This window comes from Ceratotherium simum, chromosome 2 (genome assembly GCF_057802395.1).
Source record: "Ceratotherium simum simum isolate JZ-2026a chromosome 2, ASM5780239v1, whole genome shotgun sequence".
In the NCBI taxonomy this organism is placed as follows: domain Eukaryota; kingdom Metazoa; phylum Chordata; class Mammalia; order Perissodactyla; family Rhinocerotidae; genus Ceratotherium; species Ceratotherium simum.
The window spans coordinates 48,534,694-48,554,519 of record NC_141901.1 but is presented as its reverse complement, the minus strand read 5'-3'; the positions used below and the strand labels follow the sequence as shown (position 1 = coordinate 48,554,519).

Sequence of the window (19,826 nt, the reverse complement as noted above, 5' to 3'; positions counted from 1 at the left end):
AATCAAACTGACTTGCTGAATGTGAGCAATTTGAATGTTTTTCTTTTTGACTGGCTCTGTGATAATTCTGAGTATAAGACACTTTGTGTTTAAAAATATCTCATAAGTATTTCTTATGCATAATATAAGGTAAATAAAACAATGCTTGGAATGGAAATTTGGAACTCTTGGGAAAGGAAACCAAGAGTCATTAATTGCCTACTGTGAACCAGCCATTGCACTTGAGCTGTCACAAAAATTATCTCATTTATAGTTGATGAAACAGGCTCAGAGAAGTAAAATAACTTGCCTAGTGTGAGGCAGGGAGTGCAGGAGAGCTGGGATTTCAACTAGAGCCGCCTGACTCTAAATTCTTAACAAAGACTTGAGGTATGAGTCTCACCATATCAAACTATCTGTGTGTCTCAGTTTCCCAAGCACATAAAGGCAGGGTGAAGTAGAGAGGATGGAGAAGGTGAGGATTAAAATCATGACTCACATGATTGAATTACTAGAAAAACTTATGACTCCAAATTTCTATCCAAAAATCAGTGTACTTTTGGGTACAGTTCACTATTTTTTGAATGAGAATGATTTTTGAAGGTTAGATACCTTTACTGAACATCTTATATACTGTTTGCTAGAGAAAACAAGTTTAGAGAGCCAGGAGCATACTGGCTTATAAATTATTTTCTATAAAATAGATAATTTTTCTCTAAGGTTCAGGCACATTTCTCCAGAACAAAATTCCCTCCTAGGCTTATTTCTGCCAGAACTGTTTTTCTCCTCATACTAATTCTATCAACCAGTTTAAATTCAGAATGAGGAAAACAGTAACCCAGGTGGCTGCTACGATTGCTTGTTCCAAAATTCCCAATAGAACGTCTGCTATGATACTGCACTTCCTGCATGTCACCACCCTCTTGGCACAGGAGGAAACCAATGCAGAAGCCTAAAAATAAGAAACAAGGCTCAGAAAGGTTAAGCAACCTTCGCAAGGTCATAAACTAGTAAGTTAGAGCACTGTCATTCAAACCCGGATCAGTCTGACTCTAATCTACTGCTCTTTGTACTGAAGCACAGTTAAGTATCCAGCCTTGGATCTGATCAACAAGATCTACAAACTAGGTCCCTGATCCTAGGGTCTTAAAGCACACTGAGAAGGCATAGAAGCATGAGACAATTAAAGAACACCCTTGGTAGAAATGAATAAAGGCAGAAGGTCACTAGATAGTAGAAAAGGAAAAGTTCTTGGTGATCCTCTAGAGGGGTTGGGTGCATTGTCTAAGGTCATTGGACTTTCCCACTACAGCACACCAAGAAAACAACAGCCTGGGCTGGAAGGACAAAGCTTACTGAGGGTGGTGGGAGGGGCTTAAAAGGAGAAAAGGTCAGAGATCGTTAGAAGCTTTGAATTTGACTATGAATTCTGAATTTGATACAACAAGCAAAGGCGAGTTATTGTAGGCTCACAGGTGGGCAAAGACATGATCAAAATTTTGCTTGAAGATTAGTCGTCTGCCAACAGAATATAGGAGGAACTAAAAGCAAACGACTTTTTTGAGAAGGGAGAGACAGAGAAAGCACTAAATTATGAGCTACCTAGCATATAAAAGCCTCTGGTGAAAAGGGAGAGCTGTGTTGTTTCCATGCCCTACCAAGCTACTAAATCTTCAGTCTAAACAAGTCTTAGCATGTATCACCATCTGTGTCAACACACGAACTTTGCTGGTGAACTCCCAAAATATGTTGCACAAAGCTCAGTTAGGCAAGTTTTTGAGGGCATCAATTAGCTCTCTTACTAATTTCCACCTGCCAGATGTTGCAGGCTACTACCATTTAACACTGGGAATAAGGTAGTGGGCTATTAGGCTCTTCCGATTTCCTGTGTGCAAAAAAAAAAGAAATAACAACTTTAAAAAAAAAAACAAAAAAACTGCTTTCTCTATTGCCATCATGAGTCTGGACTACCTTGGTATGAAATGCCACACTACCAAATCCTTGGCTGATACCTTAAACACTTACAGCCACCGGTAGCTACTGATAATTTTGTGGGTCATAGTTTTTGCCTTGTAAATACATCTCAAATCCATATCTTCCCTTTATATATTTTACTCCAGCCACAATGGCTTACTGTTGGTTCCTTAAACATTAAGTTCTTTCTTACCTCAGAGCCTCTGCATATCCTGTTCTCTGTACCTCGAATATTCTTGCATCTCTGACTTGTACGGCTAGTTACTTCTCATTCTTTGACCTCTCTTATAAATTAAATAGATCTCCAAATTCACATCTCCCCATTTTTCTCCATCATTGCATCTATTCCATTAAATCCAGCCTGCCATTTACCAAAAGTTGTAATTTTATATTTATTTATTCTTTACAGTCTCTGCCCCCATTAGACTATAAGTTCCATGAGGGCAGGGACTGTGTCTGCCATTCACCTCGGTTTACACGTCAGGCATTGTACTAGACAATTGGTATCAGTGGTGAAATTGACCTTAGACCTTGGATCTAATCTAATGTGCTCATTTTACAGATGAGAAAACTAGGACCAAACAGGTACAGTCATTGTCCACGTTTGCACAGCTAGTTGGCAGAAGCATTAGAAATAGACAAAATTAAAGATGGAAATCATTAAGTGCTAAAAGTGACGTTGGGGATGTGAGATCACGGCTGATCAAGTTAGTCTTCAAAATGCGGAAGGGGAGCTGACTGTTGAGGGGCAGGGCAAAGTTGAGTAACATAGGGGAAGAGCAAGAGGCCTCAGTAGTGCTATTAATGAAGACAATACTACTAACCCACCATTGGAAAAATAAGTGTGCTGTACTGGCTTCATAGGAGTAGGGTTACTTTCATGTTAATCTTTTCTTATTGACCAATCCTACAGTCTTAAAACCAAAGGATAAATGGGTAAGATTATGGGCACAGCCTGTGGCAGTGAATATAAGAACAGAGTGAACCTAAGAGGTCTGTACTGAAATGGAAACCATGACCTAGGCCTCATTAGCATTCACGATCCAGCCATGTGAGCCAAGGACCACTAACCAGACACCACTTTATGAGCTGCAACACACTAGGATACAAACAGCTCATTATGGCTCTCTCGAGATACCACAAACACCATCAATCTGACTTGGAGTTACAAGTGACTGGGAAGTGAGAGGAGGAGGAGAAAAAAAGAAAAGAAAAGAAATGATCACTGAACCTTAGCACTTTGAGAAGAAGCCCTCACCCTTCCTAGTCATCTCTCAACTGTGAAGTGTGTGAGAAAAACCTTTATCACATCCACGGCCCTTTAAGGGTCAACTCTCATTGCAATAACAATCACCACATGGGGAACATATAAAAAATGAGCTTGGCTGGCCCCTGCCCTGACCCTGCTACCTCCTATTCTATGGTTAAATCAAGATAATTTGGTCTCCAATATATCCTTCCAGCCAGCAGTCACCCAAGCTCCTGAGTTGTGGAGTTTCATCTTTCCATATCATAACAGAACATTCTTATAACCTCTGTCCTACAAAACCTTCTTTTCTGTACACAGGAGATTTTCCACGCCGCTGCTGAAGTGAAAGAACAGAGGACAAGCTTGACTGTTCTACTGCTTGCTGGGTCTAAAGCTGGTTGAAACATTCTATAACAACACTGGAGTCTACAGGGTCTGCCTAATGAGGGAATGTGTGTGTGCACTAATGCACAAGCACAGGAATGGGTATGTGAGCCCTGCAGGTATGGAAGTGGCTAAGGAAATAATGGAGAGGTGGGGGATACACATATGCATAAATGCAAGAATCTCAGTGAACGTTCCCACTAATCCTAGACACCATCATTTTTTTCAGGACTCCTCAAAAGCCTGGTTTCCCTGCATCCTGATCAATATATTTTCTAAAGGGTCACCAGAATGATCTCAACATGTACAGTGGATTGTGCTATTTGCCTGTTCAAACCCTTTGATGACTTCTGTTACACTTAGGATAAAATTCTAAATCCAATCCACGTTTTCTGCCTACCTCTCCCCTTGAAAGACCACTAGCTCCAGCCACGCTGGCTTTTTTTCATTTCTCAGAATGATCACAATCTTTCCCCCCTCAGGGTCTTTGCACCTGCTGTACCCTGTGCTTGGAACACTCCTATCCACACTTTTCCCTAACTAATTCTTACTCCCTGTCCATAGCTAAAATGTTACCTTCTCAAAGAGATCTTACATGCCTACCCCAAATTTAGGTAGTTCTGCCTGTTAATGTGCTCTCCTAACAACCTCTACTTTTCCTGAGGGCATTTACTATAGTTCAAAATTTTACAGATAACTACACGATTTCTGTCTGTGTTCCTCACTAGACTGCAAGTTCCATGAAGAAATAGGTGGTATCTATTTACTTCATCAGTGACTCCCCTACACTTAGCACAGTGCCCAGCTAATAATATTTCTTGAGAAGTGCTCAAAAATATTTAAGTGGATGTTTATCTGCTGCTGTCTTCTCTTACTTAAGTCATTCTAATCCCAAAATAATAATCATCTTTCAACTCCTCTCTCTCACACCTTTACGGTGTCTCTACTCTATTCATACTCCCAAAGTTTCCGTCATCCTCTTATCCACATCCACCAGTCAATACACAAACTTCTCATTCCACCACCCTCCTTAGTTGCTGAACTCCATCTCATTTATACCACACCAAATTCATCTTGCCTTTTGACACTAATACTTCAACTACATCTCAAGGTTAACTCTACATTATGGTGGGCAGCTTCCTTCTTCAACTGCAATCTAAGATTTCCCTAAAGACTGTATTCCAGCCAGGCCTCTTTGATAGACATCCTCCTCTTCCAATTGCTTCCATCTGCATGAAGGTAAGTGGGCAAAGAATCAATTTTTTCTTTAATCCCTAATACTGCTAGTGACTTCAAAGAGTGAAAATTTATTTATTTAGCTATCTCTATGTACCAGACACTGTGATAAGTGCTTACATTGATTGTCAAATGTAATCCTCTCATACAATTAGTCCAGTTTTACAGATGTAGTACACACTCACTCCACACTGAAGAAAGATATTGAAGTATCTCTGGGAAGTAAGGAGAAGAGACTCTGACAAAACTCAATAAGAGGGGCCGGCCCTGTGGCTTGGTGGTTAAGTGCGCGCGCTGCGATGCTGGTGGCCCGGGTTCGGATCCCGGGTGCGCATCAAGGCACCACTTCTCCGTTCATCCTGAGGCCGAGTCCCACATACAGCAACTAGAAGGATGTGCAGCTACGACACACAACTATCCACTGGGGCTTTGGGGGGAAAAATAAAATAAATAAAATCTTTAAAAAAAAAAAAAAAAAAAACTCAATAAGAGCCTTGAATTTGGAAGGAAGGGTTGGGCCAGTAACAACTATAAAATTTAATGTCCCAATTCATTCATTCATTCATTTACTCAACAAATATGCACACACTATGTGGCAAGCCCTGACCTATATACACTGAGATTTTAATGGTAAACAAAACAGTTGTGGCTTCTACTCTGTAGAACTTACAGATAAATAAGGGTTTTACAACCAAACAAACAATTATAACAGAGGGTGATAAGTGCTGTAATAGATACATGTTGCCTTGGGAGCACAAAGTAGAACAGAGAAGAACTATGTTCTACAGGTCCAGTTGGGGATGATATGATTCATTGGCAAGCCACAATTATGAAACCAAATGACAGCCCATACCAAGGCAGTGTATTTTTTTTTTCACAATTCCTTTTCTGACAGACTACCCCTTCAAATCACCTAAGGTTGTCTTTACAACAAGAATTTATTATCCAAATATTAACAGTAATGGCAGCATTTGTCTTGATATTCTAAGATCACAGTAGTCTCCCGCTTTAACTATTTCTAAAGTTCCTTTATCCATTTGTTCATTGCTATGTGATCCAGACCCAGATGAGCCCCTAGTGCCCAAGATTGCATGGATCTATAAAACAGACAGAGATAAGTACAACAGAATATCTCGGGAATGGACTCAGAAGTATGCCATGTGATGCTACCTTAAAGTCAGAATAACCTGCATTGTAACTGAATAAACTTTAAATTACTGTTAAAAAAAGAGAGAGAGAGAAACAGGCTTTATGTGTTAACCAAGTTGCACGAGAGTGTGTATGTGTGTGAGACCACGTATAGGAAGGGGGTGAAGTGTGGAGTACTTCATGCAGAAGGAAGTGTATGTGTATAGGTTTGAATAGAAGAGAAAACATGGCTCATTTGAGGCAATGAAGAAAAACCAGTGTGGTTCAATGACAAGGCATGCACCAGGGGAGATATGGCTGGCGAAGGAGTTGTATGTAGAGCCTTGGATCTCTATCCAAAGACAAGGAGGACCCGCTGAAGCATTTTAAGCAAAGAAACAACACGATCCAATTTGTGTTTCAGAAACTCCACTCTGCTGCTGTGGAGAGAATGGACTGAACTCTATCTCACCCCTCCAGGTCAACAGCAATTTAAAGCACTGGGGACTCCCAGGGCTCCTGTGGCCGCTATAGCAACGACAAAGTCTGTGGTGCATCTGGGTCAAATTCCGGATGCAGCAGCACCAAACAGCATCCAGCCTCAGCCACTGTATGGAGAGCAGTGGATGTTGTGCCAATGCTGGATGTTCAGAAAGCTGACCCCTGGCACAGAGGCTTCTCCACACAGAGAGAAAATGGTGCCAAGCTTCGGTCTCCCTTCTAGGAGGCCCACACTCTGGCTCTCTCCCCACCTCCCTGGGCTGCTGGGCTATTAAACCAGTTTACATAAAGAGTCCCTCACTAGGAGAAAAAACTAACTGCAGCAGGGGTCCCAAAGAGAATCAACATACTCTACTATGGGCAAGCAGTTACTATAAGCAGAAGGAATAAAAAGGAATAAAAAAAAAAAATAACATGGGACCTATTAAAACATTCTGCAATATAAAAGATGGAGAACATACTATGTAAGATGTAGATGAAGAGCATACTTGTGAAAAATATGCACTTCCAGAAACTAATACACTTTAGAAAGAATTGGTTCTGGATTCTCAAGAAATCTAGACACATGTAGGTTCTAAAAAGAAATAAAAAATAATATAGAACACCAGATCTGATGAAAGGCAGCAGACTGGGAGAAAGGCAGAAATAGAGAGGACATAGATGCAATGAGTAAACATTGTAACAATACAAAAATGTAGTTCAAATAAAAATCAGAATTGGAAGCTATAAAGAATAGAACTGATGATAAAGAAAAATAAATCAGTATTCTGAAGGAAAAGCTTAAGAAGCTCTCTTAGGGTGCCGGCCCGGTGGCACAGTGGTTAAGCTCGGCACGCTCCACTTCGGCAGCCTGGGGTTTGCAGGTTTGGATCCTGGACACAGAGCTACACCACTCATCAAGCCATGCTGTGGTGGCGTCTCACATACAAAAAAAAATATAGGAAGATGGGCACAGATGTTAGCAAAGGAGCTCTCTTAAAATGCAAATGAAAAAACAAGCAGATAAAAATATGGAGAGAGAAGATTTTAGCTATGGGGAAGAATGAAGATCTAATGTAAAGAGAATAGGTGTTCCTGAAGACACAAAAACAAATGAAAAAGACATCCTTTTCTGAGGTGAGAACAGACCGAAGTCTGCAGATCCAAAGGGCTCGAAAAGTACTAGAAGAAAAAATAATAGGGAATATACCTACACCAATATCAGTTAAAGATTTAATTTTTAAAGAGAGAGAGAAAGAAGAGAGTAGAGACAGAAAGAGAGGGAGAAGGAAAAGAAGGGAGACTCATCTGACATTGGACATCCCTAAAATACTCACTGCAAGAAGCAAAGGAAGATTGTCAAGGAACTTGATAAGATTAATTTGTGACCGGAGATTTCAATACCTAGACAAGATGCCATTTGTGTATGAAGGCAACTAAATCAAAAGATATTTTCCAAATATCCAAGAGCTCTGAAGATATGCCAACATATAACTTCTCTGGAAAAAAAATTACTCAAAGATGTACTCGTTTGACTGAAAAAAATAAATCAAAATAAAGAACTCAGGAATGAAAAGGTTGTGATATAAATGTACCAGTAGTTAACATAAAACAAGTTACACATAGAACTAAGTCTAAAATATTATGAATTGGATTGCCAAACAGCATAAAATATCAAGAATAGTTTTAAAAGAACATGCATAAGATTTTAAAATCTATAATATGAATTTTTAATCCCAGATCACACAAAAAAAAATCTGGAGAGTGAAAAGAAGATATAAGATTAGGGACCAATAAGGTCATCTGAACCAAGAGTTACTGCTTTTCTCAACTCAACAGACCTCTACATCCACTCCATATCATAACCATACTCACATTCTGGATCTCATTATAAGACACTCATTGTTCCAACTCCAAGATCTCAAACTTGGTACTTCCACTCCCTGACTATAACTTTCCATCTCCCTCCTTTCCCATTCCCAACAACCATTTCACCTAATTTACCCCCACTAAAACTTGTGGGAGTAAACCCCTCCTAAATAACCCAGTTCATTAACCAACTCCCTTCTAGCTGCCTTCACTCTTAGTCTAGCCAAGGTTCTATGGTAGGTCACATGAATGAAGTTTCTGTCCTCTACAGCTACTGCCCTGCATCTCTCTCTTTCCCTTTTTCAGCTGCACAAAATCTTGAATAAGTGATCTACACCCACTCCTCCCCTTCTCCTTCCTCAACACCCATTTGTCTCTTTAACCCCTTGCAATCTGGCCTCCTTCTCTCCTTTATATTGAAATTACATTCTAGAAGATTTCCAACGAACTCAAAAATTCTGATTAACTCTGCAGTTATCATTCTTATTTGAATCTCTTGTCATTCATTCAATAATCACCATGTTAAAATTGGTCCTGGGAATGCCAAAATAAGTAAGACCAGTTCTCAATCCTCCAGAGGCTGAGAGTCTATTAGGTGAGGAAAGCATATACACCAGTAAGAGCAGTAAATGTTACAGGTGCTACAGCAGAGGCATGTACAGTTGAGTCAAGGGCACAATCTTAGAATGCCCCCCAACTCAGGATGCCTCTTCCAAACTCAGAGCCTCTTCTCAACTCTCATACATCCCCTTTTCTCACCTTCCTCCTTTGGATCGCTTTCCTCATTCATTTTCTTAAGTGTGGACATTTCTCACAACTCAGGTCCAAACCCTCTGTTCTTCTCACTCCACACACTCTCCCTTACAGACTTGATACATTCCCAAAACAACCAAAAATGACTCAAAATCTGAGCCTCTAGCCCCTCCCTCTATTTGGACCTCCTGGTCTTACTGTTGTATGTTTTTCATTTGGAAAACTCACCTCAAACTCACCATCATCTCTAGCCCATTTCTCTATCTCTGTCAATAGTCCCCACATTCTCCCATTGCTCAGATTCAAACAGAAGTTAACTCTTCTCAATCTCCCCACTCAACCGACTGAGTACTCAGATGGTCCCTAATTCCTACCTATGCTTCTTTCAAACTCATGTTCATTCATACTTTCTACCTCCTATTGTGGTTATGTGTAGACTTTCTTATTTCTTCCTAGTGAATATGACCATTCTTTAAAGGTAGAAATTGATATATTTCTTCTGTGTATCTCTTACAGCATCCAGCATAGCGTATTGTATATAACAGTTATTCAGTAAATTCTGTTATTGAAGCTACCTTACAACAATCCTGTGGGGGCTTGAAAAGCCATGAAGTGAAACTGGATCTTGCCTGGGCTGTAGCCAAAGCCAGACATTGAGTCATGGACCACGAGGGCAAGAAAGATCCCTCAGTCTCGCCCCTGCATTTTGTGTGGGGCCATACTAACCACTCACCCCTGTTCGCACCCATGAGCACTAATCAGCTCGGAGACCTCTGGGATGAGATGCTTCAGGTTAGCACTCCAGCAGTCTGCCCAACTGATAGCAGACTGAAATTGGGGTGGGGAAGCAGAATTCCAAAAAACAGGCTTATTATCAACTCCTCACAATCAAGTTGACAGCAGAGAAACTGAAATGGGAGATGTATTTTCCCATTCTCCCATGCAGAATACAAGTGAGAAAATTTTTACAGTCTCAGATATAATTAGTTTCCACTTTCAACCCAAAAGCTCCATTCCTATAGTATTAAAAAAAAAAAAAACAAGAGAAAAGTGGTTATGAGAAAAGCCTCATCCTAGAGAATAGCTTGTAACCAACTAGAGGCTAGACTGAAAGAGGAGCATTTAGCTCAAAATCAAAATACCACCGTGAAAAGACTCCATTCCCAGACACAAGGAGCTCATGCACCACTTCTAGCAGTATGTACTTGCTGATTCATGCCAAAAATTTTTACTGAAATTGGAGCAATCGACAGCAAAGGGAATCTTAACTAACTCTTCAGGCGCATCACGTTATAAAGGAGAGCTGAGAGAAAATGTGGTCAGTTTTATTTGACTCATGTCCACCTAACTTCCATCATTCACTTCTGCTTAGTGTCCCAAAGCAATACTCCAAGACCAAGCTGAAATTACATTTCTGGGTTAATAACAAGCACAGGAAAATAAATCACGTCTGCCCTAGAAGTGAACCCAAAACCAAAAGCTGCCAGAGAGGAATTTGTGAGCTGAGTTTAGAGGCAACTTTAATTCTGAAGGAAATGAACCTTTAAAAAGAAAATTCAAATAACAATCTACATAGACAAAACATTAATCTACACTGCATTAATTAATTCAGGAGCCTTTAAAAACTTTTTTTCTTAAAGTGGATATCTGCCAGAGCAGAACTTCTCTCATAAAATGGCTTGGGGCCAAATACAGTAATAGTAGACATTTGTGCTCAAGCTTCATCAAATCCTTAGGTATGCTTCCCTTTCCTAAAGGAACATCCAACTACTCAGACTTGTCTCTATAACAAGATTCCTATAAAAAAGTAAACCATTTGCCAACCCCCACCACCAGTTTCTTTCTTCCTCCTATGCTTTAATTCATCCAGAAGAGTGGTAGCTTTTGAAGGCACAAACTATACTGTTCTAGACAGCCACGTCAGGTAAAGAGGCTCTGCGTTGGGCTAGAACACAGTTCTGTCCACAACTGATGTGGAAACCACACCAGAACAAGGCCAACATGCTTTCCTCTAGTGGGGCCAACACAAGGCCCCTCTATGGATAGCTACAAGTCCATCCCTCTATCATCCAGGATCAGAGAGGAGGCTCCTACACAGTAGCAGCAATGGTAATACCTACAGAACATCTTTGCATCTAAAGTAGTATTGTCCAATAGATATCACAAGAGACACAGATGTAATTTTTAATTTTCTGACAGCACTTAAAAAAAGGAAAAAGAAATTGGTGAAATTAACTTTATTTTATTTAACTCAATGTATCTAAAACATTATCATTTTAGCATCTGATCAATACTTAAAACATTATTAATGAGACATTTTACTTTTTTTTTCATACTAAGTCTTCAAAATCAGGTGTTTTACAGTTGTAGTACATTTCAATTTAGACCAGTCACATTTCAGATGCTCAGTAGCAAGATGTGGCTAGTGGCTACTATGTTAAACAGCGTGGGTCTAGAATGTTTTACATGATAATTGTTTGCTGAATAAATGAAAAGTTTTAAAAGCTTGCTATTGCACCATTTATTCTCCCAATACTCCAATAAAGTAACTAAGAGATATTAGTTGCATGGATAGCAAATAAAGCCTTCTGCAGAAAAGGAAGCTGACTCATTTACCCCAAATCAAACCATGAATAGACTCGGAAAAAATTTCTGGTCATCTTGAAGTCCAGAACTTGCTACAAAAGACCGAGCGTTTTATCTATATGCACTTATAAAACAACACAGTACCTATCAGGCTCTTCTCATTAAAAATGTGGCAAATTCCCAAATTTCCATTTATTTCAAATTGATACCTGATTTTTCAGCTATATAATCCCATCCATTCTTTTTCAGATAGCTGGCAAGTTTATTTCCTCTCCTAGTGCCTATTCCAACCCTTTCTTTTCTATTTTGTCAAAAGCCAGACCAAACATCACTCTTCAACAGCTAGAAATTATAAAGGGAATTCTGAACAAAATTGTAATAAGGCTCTTAGGTATAGTGAAAAAAACACCAGGCTGAATATAAAGCATTCACTTAATATTAACTTCTAATCTCGAAGTAACCAGGCAAATATTTAAAAAGGAAAAACACAAAGAATAAATCACCATATCCTAGAATAATAAAACTATAAATTGAACTTTCAATCTATTAAAAAGACTCAAAGTCCTTAAAAAATAAAGCAACCCATAGAGTCAATTTGTATAGAAAAAAGATCACCAATTTGAGCACAGACTTGGAGTTCAACAAGCCTAGATTCAAACTCTAATCCAACTGCTATGTGACTTGAGTAAATGTTTAACCTTTCTGAATATCCATCATCATCTGTAAAAAGGATATTTAATAAACTCTACCCCCTAATACAGTTATCAGGAAGATTACACAAAATAAAGCACTGTTATTGTAATTTGGATGCTAATAAACGTTAGTTAACTCCCAGCCCCCAGCCTCATTCATTTCTTTAATTTATGTAACATAGAAAATATTAATCTGAATTTATAGCTCTAACATCAATAGAAATAGGGACCGTATGACCCCAAATTTTCTTTCTGTTCTCAGAATGAGGTGGGGGCTGGAATGGTGAAGAGCTCAGCTATATTCTACTGAGAACAAAGGTCTGTAAAGAGTTGTAGTAACTGGTCTCATCAACGGTTCAACCACTCCATAACTCAGTACTTCCCTTACCTCAAGCATATAATAATGCTAATATTAATGTGGTAAGTATAATCACGGAACAATGTATGGAGTAGTAAGGAAGCCCAGAAACAAAGACTTAGCTCAGCCTGGAGAGAGGTCATGGAAGGCTTCCTAAAGCAAGTAACCACTTGATCTGAGCCAGGCAGGCAAAAATGGTGAGGACAATAGGGAGAGGAGTGGAGAAGGGAAATCTAGAAAAAAGGAACGGTGTGAATGAAGACACAGGATGTGGTAGACACAACAGAACTGGAAGCAGTTCTTACTGCTGGAATATGAAGTGCTGGTGGATGCAGGCAAAGACTAGAGAAGCAGACAGGGCTGAGGCCAGGAAAGACTTCATATAACAGAGGAAGGACCTTGGATTTTATCCTGTTAGTGATGGGGATAGCAAAAAACAAGGCTGTCATTGAAAATCAAAGAATTGGCATGAGTAAAAAAGAGGAAGGAAACCTGTGGTGGGAAACTGAAGACTAAGGGCCACTTTAAATGACAGAAGATCAAAAGAAATAAATATTGCCACATTGAACTTATCCATCATTCCTGCCATCTTTTCTAGAAAATGCAAAAACACATGGAGGAAGAAACATCTTATCAGGACTTTCATAGAAAACAGGTATTTATTAAACATCCTGGGATAAGAAATTTTGGTAAAATATTATTACACTGGGAAAGTTTCCCCAAGACCAAGCCTTCCTAATTCATATCAAAGCAGGAAACTGAGTATGGTATCAAAGAAAAATCAGCAATGAAATCACAATATCATTTAATCTTCATTGGCATCAGAAGCCTTAGTACCTCACAGAGCCACTCTCCCACAGGGCAAGGGAGAGATTAGAATGGGGTCAAGTTCCTAACAAGTATCTCATCCTGCCCAATACCACTGTGAGGATCATTAAAAAGAGAAACATTTAAATCTTTCCAGTTATTATTTGTCACATAATTAACTTCACAGTAATTTTTTTTAAGTTGAAAAAAATGGCCTCTGAAAAGTCTACCAGAGAAATGGCAAAAGCTAAAGAGACCATATGACAGAAAGAGCAGAGGGTTGGGAGTGAAGTCCTAGGATCAAGACACCAAGAAGAAATTCTAGGGGAAGTCCAATTCTAGGGAAACCCAGTGGGAAAGTATTAAAAAGGACAGTTTGGGGATTAAAAGCAGAAATGTGTGCCCTTCCAGGAAATCATGTTATTGAAGTTTTAAACCCTCTTAATCTTTTTCTATTCGTAGTCTACAGCTCTAAGAGTACTCTAAATAATTAGCTGCTACAGATAAGAGAAAGCAATTCGGAGACTCTAAAGAATACCAGGTAGTATAACAGCGGCAATCCAACATCTAGACTTCTTTGCTGGGCACAATCCCTCCCTGGCACTGGAGTTTCTTCCTATAACATTAACCTATTCTTGGGTTTCCATGTCAAATCAATCAATTTCTCTCAAAAAGGCTCAGTTCTTAATCACTTAATCAGTTCTCAATTGTCTCTACTTTCAGTTAGACAAATAGATAGAAACAGAAATTGGAACCAAATGTCTGCATAAAATCACTTAACTTTCAAAAATCAGTGGAAAATCTGCCTAAGACAACATCAGAAACTTCCAAGAGGTTGTAAAATTAAGCAAGACTACTCTTCTAATGTCAGAAGCAGAAAAATCTATTTTTGTCTTATTTACAAAAAGGGATACAAAAAAGGAAAAACCAGAAATGTAGATGGTTGTCATAAAAGTAATGCCATCAAGGGTACCTGCTTAACTCTTTGCATAATTATAGGATATGACAATAAGATAAGATAGATTTGTCTGTGAACAAACAATAAGCTCTGAATTCTTACAGTCTGTATAACTTATTTTCACTTTTCTTTTCAGTTGGAAGGAGTATTTTAATAGCCCTCTCATATAATTATGAATATTCTTTGATATTACACCAAAACTTGACAAGTTGTAGTTTCCTTTTTTTCCGGCTTTATTGAGATATATTTGACATATAACACCACGTTAGTTTAAGGTGTACATGTGATAACTTGATATACATATATATTGCAAAATCATTATCACAATAAGATTAGTTAACACATCCATCATTTCACATAGTTACCACTTTGGTGTGTGTGTGTGTGGTGAGAACAGTTATATTTTCACATTTAAGTATGTTGTTGTCCTCTCAAATATTTATTAAGCATCTACTATGTTCCAGGCAATGTACTGCTTTTCCCAGATCATCACCTCAGAGTCTGTCAATCTTGTTCTTCTCTCACATCTGCCACAGCACCTAGCATGGTGCTGAGTTCAGAGCAGCTGCCCAATAAATAACTGTGAAAATATTTCTTTCTTCCAGAAAACATAGGTGAACAGACAGGATTAGCACTCTACCCAATGACGTAGCACCCTTTTAAAAAGTGCCCACTTCGGGGCCAGCCCGGTGGCGCAGCAGTTAAGCGCGCGCACTCCGCTGCAGCGGCCCAGGGTTCACAGGTTCGGATCGCGGGCGCGCACTGACGCACCGCTTGTTAAGCCATGCTGTGGCGGCGACCCACATAAAGTAGAGGAAGATGGGCACGGATGTTAGCCTAGGGCCAATCTTCCTCAAGGAAAAAGGGGAGGATTGGCATCGGATGTTAGCTCAGGGCTAGTCCTCCTCACAAAAAAAAAAAAAAAACTGCCCACTTCAATAACAGCCTGGCTCTGGATACCAATCCATGCCCCATACTGGTTGACTCACCACACTGCACATACCTGTCCACTGAGGGGGGCAGCGGCAGTTGTAAGTATTGACGCCATCCACACAAACCCCTCCATTCTGACACTTGTGGTTAGGGCAGTCATCAATATTCCGCTCACAGGTGCTCCCTTCAAAACCTGGTAAGAGAAGAACAAGAGAAAATGAAGAATTCTCATAGAGGGGAGGTGATCTGCTCTTCTCCCATAAGACATGGTCATCAGAACAGACTTACTTCATAATTTCAGTTCAGTAGCCAGCAGCTGGTCAACCCAGGATTCACCAAATAAAAAAAATCCCCCAATCTTCTGTCTTCTCTTGCCTCAAGCATAGCTAGACTGTTAAAGTGACTCATTACGCCAATGGCATGCCTTGATAGTTACCTCATAAGTATTTCAAAGTGTTTTCATGAAATAAAATCCCGGTGAAGATAAATGTCTACTCGGGACAGCTATTCACTGGTTCTAAGAAAAAAAAGGATATTAGATTTTCCCCAGCTCCATGCTGGAGAATGAGCAGAACAGATAAAAGATTACCTAACTAAATTTAAATTCCCTTTATTTTTTTCTTGGGATGATTGCTTGGAAAACAAGGTGAAAGTAGGGATCATAAAAAAATACTGAATTTAAAGTCTGAAGATATGGGTCAAGTTCCAACCTCATTACCTATAAGCTATTTAACACATGGTAAATTACAAACTCTGAAGCAGCTTCCTCATCTATAAAACGAGGCTGATCCCACCTGCCCAGCCTGCCTTTCTAGGCTGTTATAAGTGCCACATCATGAGTAAAGTGCAATATAAATATAAAAAGCTACCTGAAAATAGGGTAGCATTATTACTAATTAAATTTACCAAGTCTTCAAATTCTTCATCCTCCTCTCTACATTTATAACATTGCTTCCTTCCTCCTGAGTTTTCTCTTTTATGAAAAAAGAACTAGCACACCAAACTTCACCTTAACTGCCTGCAGTACGTTCCTCTGTAATCTATATATTGGGCTTTTTCCTTTCTCTCTCCTTGCTACCAAATCCCTTACTATTAACATTGAAGACTGCCAGCTTTAAAACAAGAGAATGTACACTGAACATTCTCCTATTTGAAAATTAGTATGACTAAGTATTTGGCCTCTTCAAAATATCCCTTAAAGTTTCTCTCTCTCACTCAAAACACTTACTGGGTCTTAAACTAAGCACTGGGGATGTAACAGTGAGTAAAAGAGAGAGAGTCCCTGATTTCAGGGCATTTACAGTCTGGTGGGTGGGACAGACATCAATCACACCTTGCTTTATTCATTCCTTACCATGAGCTACTGTGGTATTCTACATCTGCTATGCTACAGTGGAACATGGGTGGTTCCTCTGAATACAGTGGCAGTAATGTAAATGAGTATAAACCAAGTGGCCAAAAAAATTACCCAAAGACCAAAGGAAATCACTTCATAGAAGATAGAGATAACTGAAAGCTTGCCTAAAGAGAATTATATTTCTCTAGGTATTTGGTACTCAGTCCATTCAAGCAGATGAATCACTAAGTAAGCTTGAGAAAGACTATGAAAATTTTTGTGGACTCAGATTTTTAAAAATTTATGGAATTACTCATATATCTGTTTAATCATATGAAAGTCCTACAAATGGACTAATGAGCCAGAAAATGTTGAATTGTTTAGGCCCCTCCCTAATTATGAAAAAGTGAGGGCAAATCTACAGATCCACCAAGTAGCAGACCCTGAACAAGAACTTAGGTCTATGCTGCTAGTCTAGTGTTCTTAATAGAAATATTCTTTAGGAAAGTTAAAGGTACAGTTTTAGAGTGTGGGAGATAAACAGGGCTCCTGGCCCACCACTGTAGAACCTGTGTTGTCTAGGGGTATTCTAGAACTGGCAATGGTCATCCTCCCCCTACCTTGATCTCTCTGGGGATTAAGACTAAATATGGTTGACTAGGGTATCAGGGAGGTGATGAAGCCCTTGTAGCCAAACTATAAGGAATTGAAACTGCAACCCTGAATTTATACTAGCCAATGCTACAACTAACTGAATTCACCAACCACAGACAAATTAAGAAAGCAGAAGCATTTCAGCATAACCACAACATATAAGAAATAAAACGTTTTCTTTTTATGACTATTTTTAAGGTAGTTCTTCCCTGTCAATAGGTAAGTAGGTAAGAAGGCAGGTAGGTGAAAGAGTTCATTCACAGCCAAAGCATGGCTGCTGGGGCTACACTGCCTAGGTTCAACTCTCAGCCCTGCCATGCAATAGCTACATGAACATGGGCAAGATACTCAAACTTTCTTTCCTCTCTGGGAGAAGTAACAGGACCTAACTCAAAGGGCTGTTGTAAAGATTAAATGAGTTAGATATAAAGAGCATTTAATTTAATACTGTTGGACAAATGAATATCTACTACAAAAGAATAAAGTTGGACCCCTTCCTCACACCATATACAAAAATTAACTCAAGACGTAGGAGTTAAAATTATAAGACTCTTCAAAGAAAACATAGGAGTAAATCTCTGTGACCTGGGCTAGGCAAAGCTTTCATAATATAACCAAAAGCACAAGCAACAAAATAAAAAATAGACAGTTTTGACTTTATCAAAATTAAAAACAATTGGGCTTCAAAGGATACCATCAAGAAAGTGAAAAGACTGCCCAAAGAATGGGAGAAAATATTTGCAAATCATACATCTGATAAGAGACGTTTATCTAGGATATATAAAGAACTCTTACAACAAAAATAAAAATATAATATACATGATATAATAATAAAAAGACAACCCAATTACAAAATCTGTAAAGGATCCAAATAGACATTTCTCCAAAGAAGATACACAAATGGCCAATAAACACATGAAAGGATGCTCATCATCATCAGCCATCAGGGAAATGCAAATCAAAACCACAATGAGATATCACTTTATAGCCACTAGGATGGCTATAATCAAAAAGACAGAAAATAACAAGTGTTGGCAAGGACGTGGAGAAAGAGGGAACCCTCATACACTGCTAGTTAGAATGTAAAATAGTGCAGTCGCTTTGGAATACAGTCTGGCAGTTCCTGAAAAGGTTAAATAGTTATCATATCACCCAGCAGTTCCTCTCCTAAGTATAGACCCAAGAAAAATAAAAACACATGTCCACACAAACACTTCTACAAAAATGTTCATGGTAGCATTATTCATAACAGCCAAAGAAGTAGAAGCAGCCCAAATGTCAATTAACTGAAGAATGGATGAATAAAATGTGGTAAATCCATACCATTGAATATTATTCAGCCATGAAAAGGAATGAAGCACTGATACCTCTTGCAACAAAGGATGAACTTTGAAAATATTACGAAAACATTACGTGAAAGAAGCCAATCACAAATGACCACATAGTATTATATGAAATGTCCAGAACAGGCAAATCTATAGAGACAGAAAGTAGATTAGTAATTGCCTACTGCTGGAAGGGAGTTGGGGGTGATGGGGAGTAACTGTTAATGGGTACAGGGTTTCTTTTGGAATAATAAAAATGTTTTAAAATCGATTGTGGTTACGGTTACATTACACATATCTGTGAGTATACTAAAAACCACTGAATTGTACACTTTAAAAGAGCAAATTATATGGTATGCAAATTATATCTCAATAAAGCTGTTGTATTTCAGGAAAAAGCACTTAAAAAACAGTGCCTAATACATAATAAGTGTTCTACACCTATTAGCTACTACTGTTATCAAAGCATCCCCTAGAGATTATCTACTCCAATCCTTTTATGTTACAGATGAAGAAGTTGAGGGCCACATGGCTGACTTATCCAAGTTTACATGGCTGGTAGGTAGGAGTCGGTACTAAACCAGAAACTTCACCCAGTTTCAATCAGTATGCTCTCTGGGACTCCAGACTTTCCTTTCAATAATCTGAAAAACTGACCTTAGGTCAAAAGTTCCCATGTCTGAGAAAACTCAAGCCAAATCAGTTCTCCTCCAGAGTTAAGACAGATTTATGCTTTAAAAATAGAGATACAGAACTCTTTTTGGAAATAGCTAACAAATACTTGTAAGAAAGTCTACCCAAAGGAGGGGCAGGGGTAAGGTTTACATGAATAAGTTACAGTGCAATCACTTCTTAAAAATATTTTTTAAGGTTTTAGGGGAAAGGGAAACAGACAAGTCTCCAGACCCGTGGGTGGGATGGGTGTAGCCGACTTAGGGAGAGGCTCACATGACCGTACTAAATGGAGTCTACTGCTTAAAGCCAACTCACGTCCTTAAAAGGCCAAAAGGAGAGAAATTAAACTTAGAAGGAACATTTTAAGACTGTGCCGTTATAAAACTGTAGGCCACGTAACTGATAAATGATGACAGTGAGGGTGGGGAGCAGAAAAGAGTTTTTTGAACT

General features: G+C 39.0%; 1 protein-coding gene and 1 pseudogene across 1 annotated transcript in view; one reads left to right on the top strand and one right to left on the bottom strand.

The window, feature by feature from the left end:
- Positions 1 to 19,826, bottom strand: part of NOTCH2 (notch receptor 2) — a 155,681-nt gene that overhangs the window by 61,003 nt on the left and 74,852 nt on the right. The window contains exon 5 of the mRNA XM_004420593.3: positions 15,457 to 15,579. Within this exon, the coding sequence (XP_004420650.1) occupies positions 15,457 to 15,579 (123 nt within the window). The remainder of the gene's footprint in view (positions 1 to 15,456; positions 15,580 to 19,826) is intronic.
- LOC101393179 (ubiquitin-conjugating enzyme E2 D3 pseudogene) lies at positions 5,613 to 6,036 on the top strand (annotated as a pseudogene).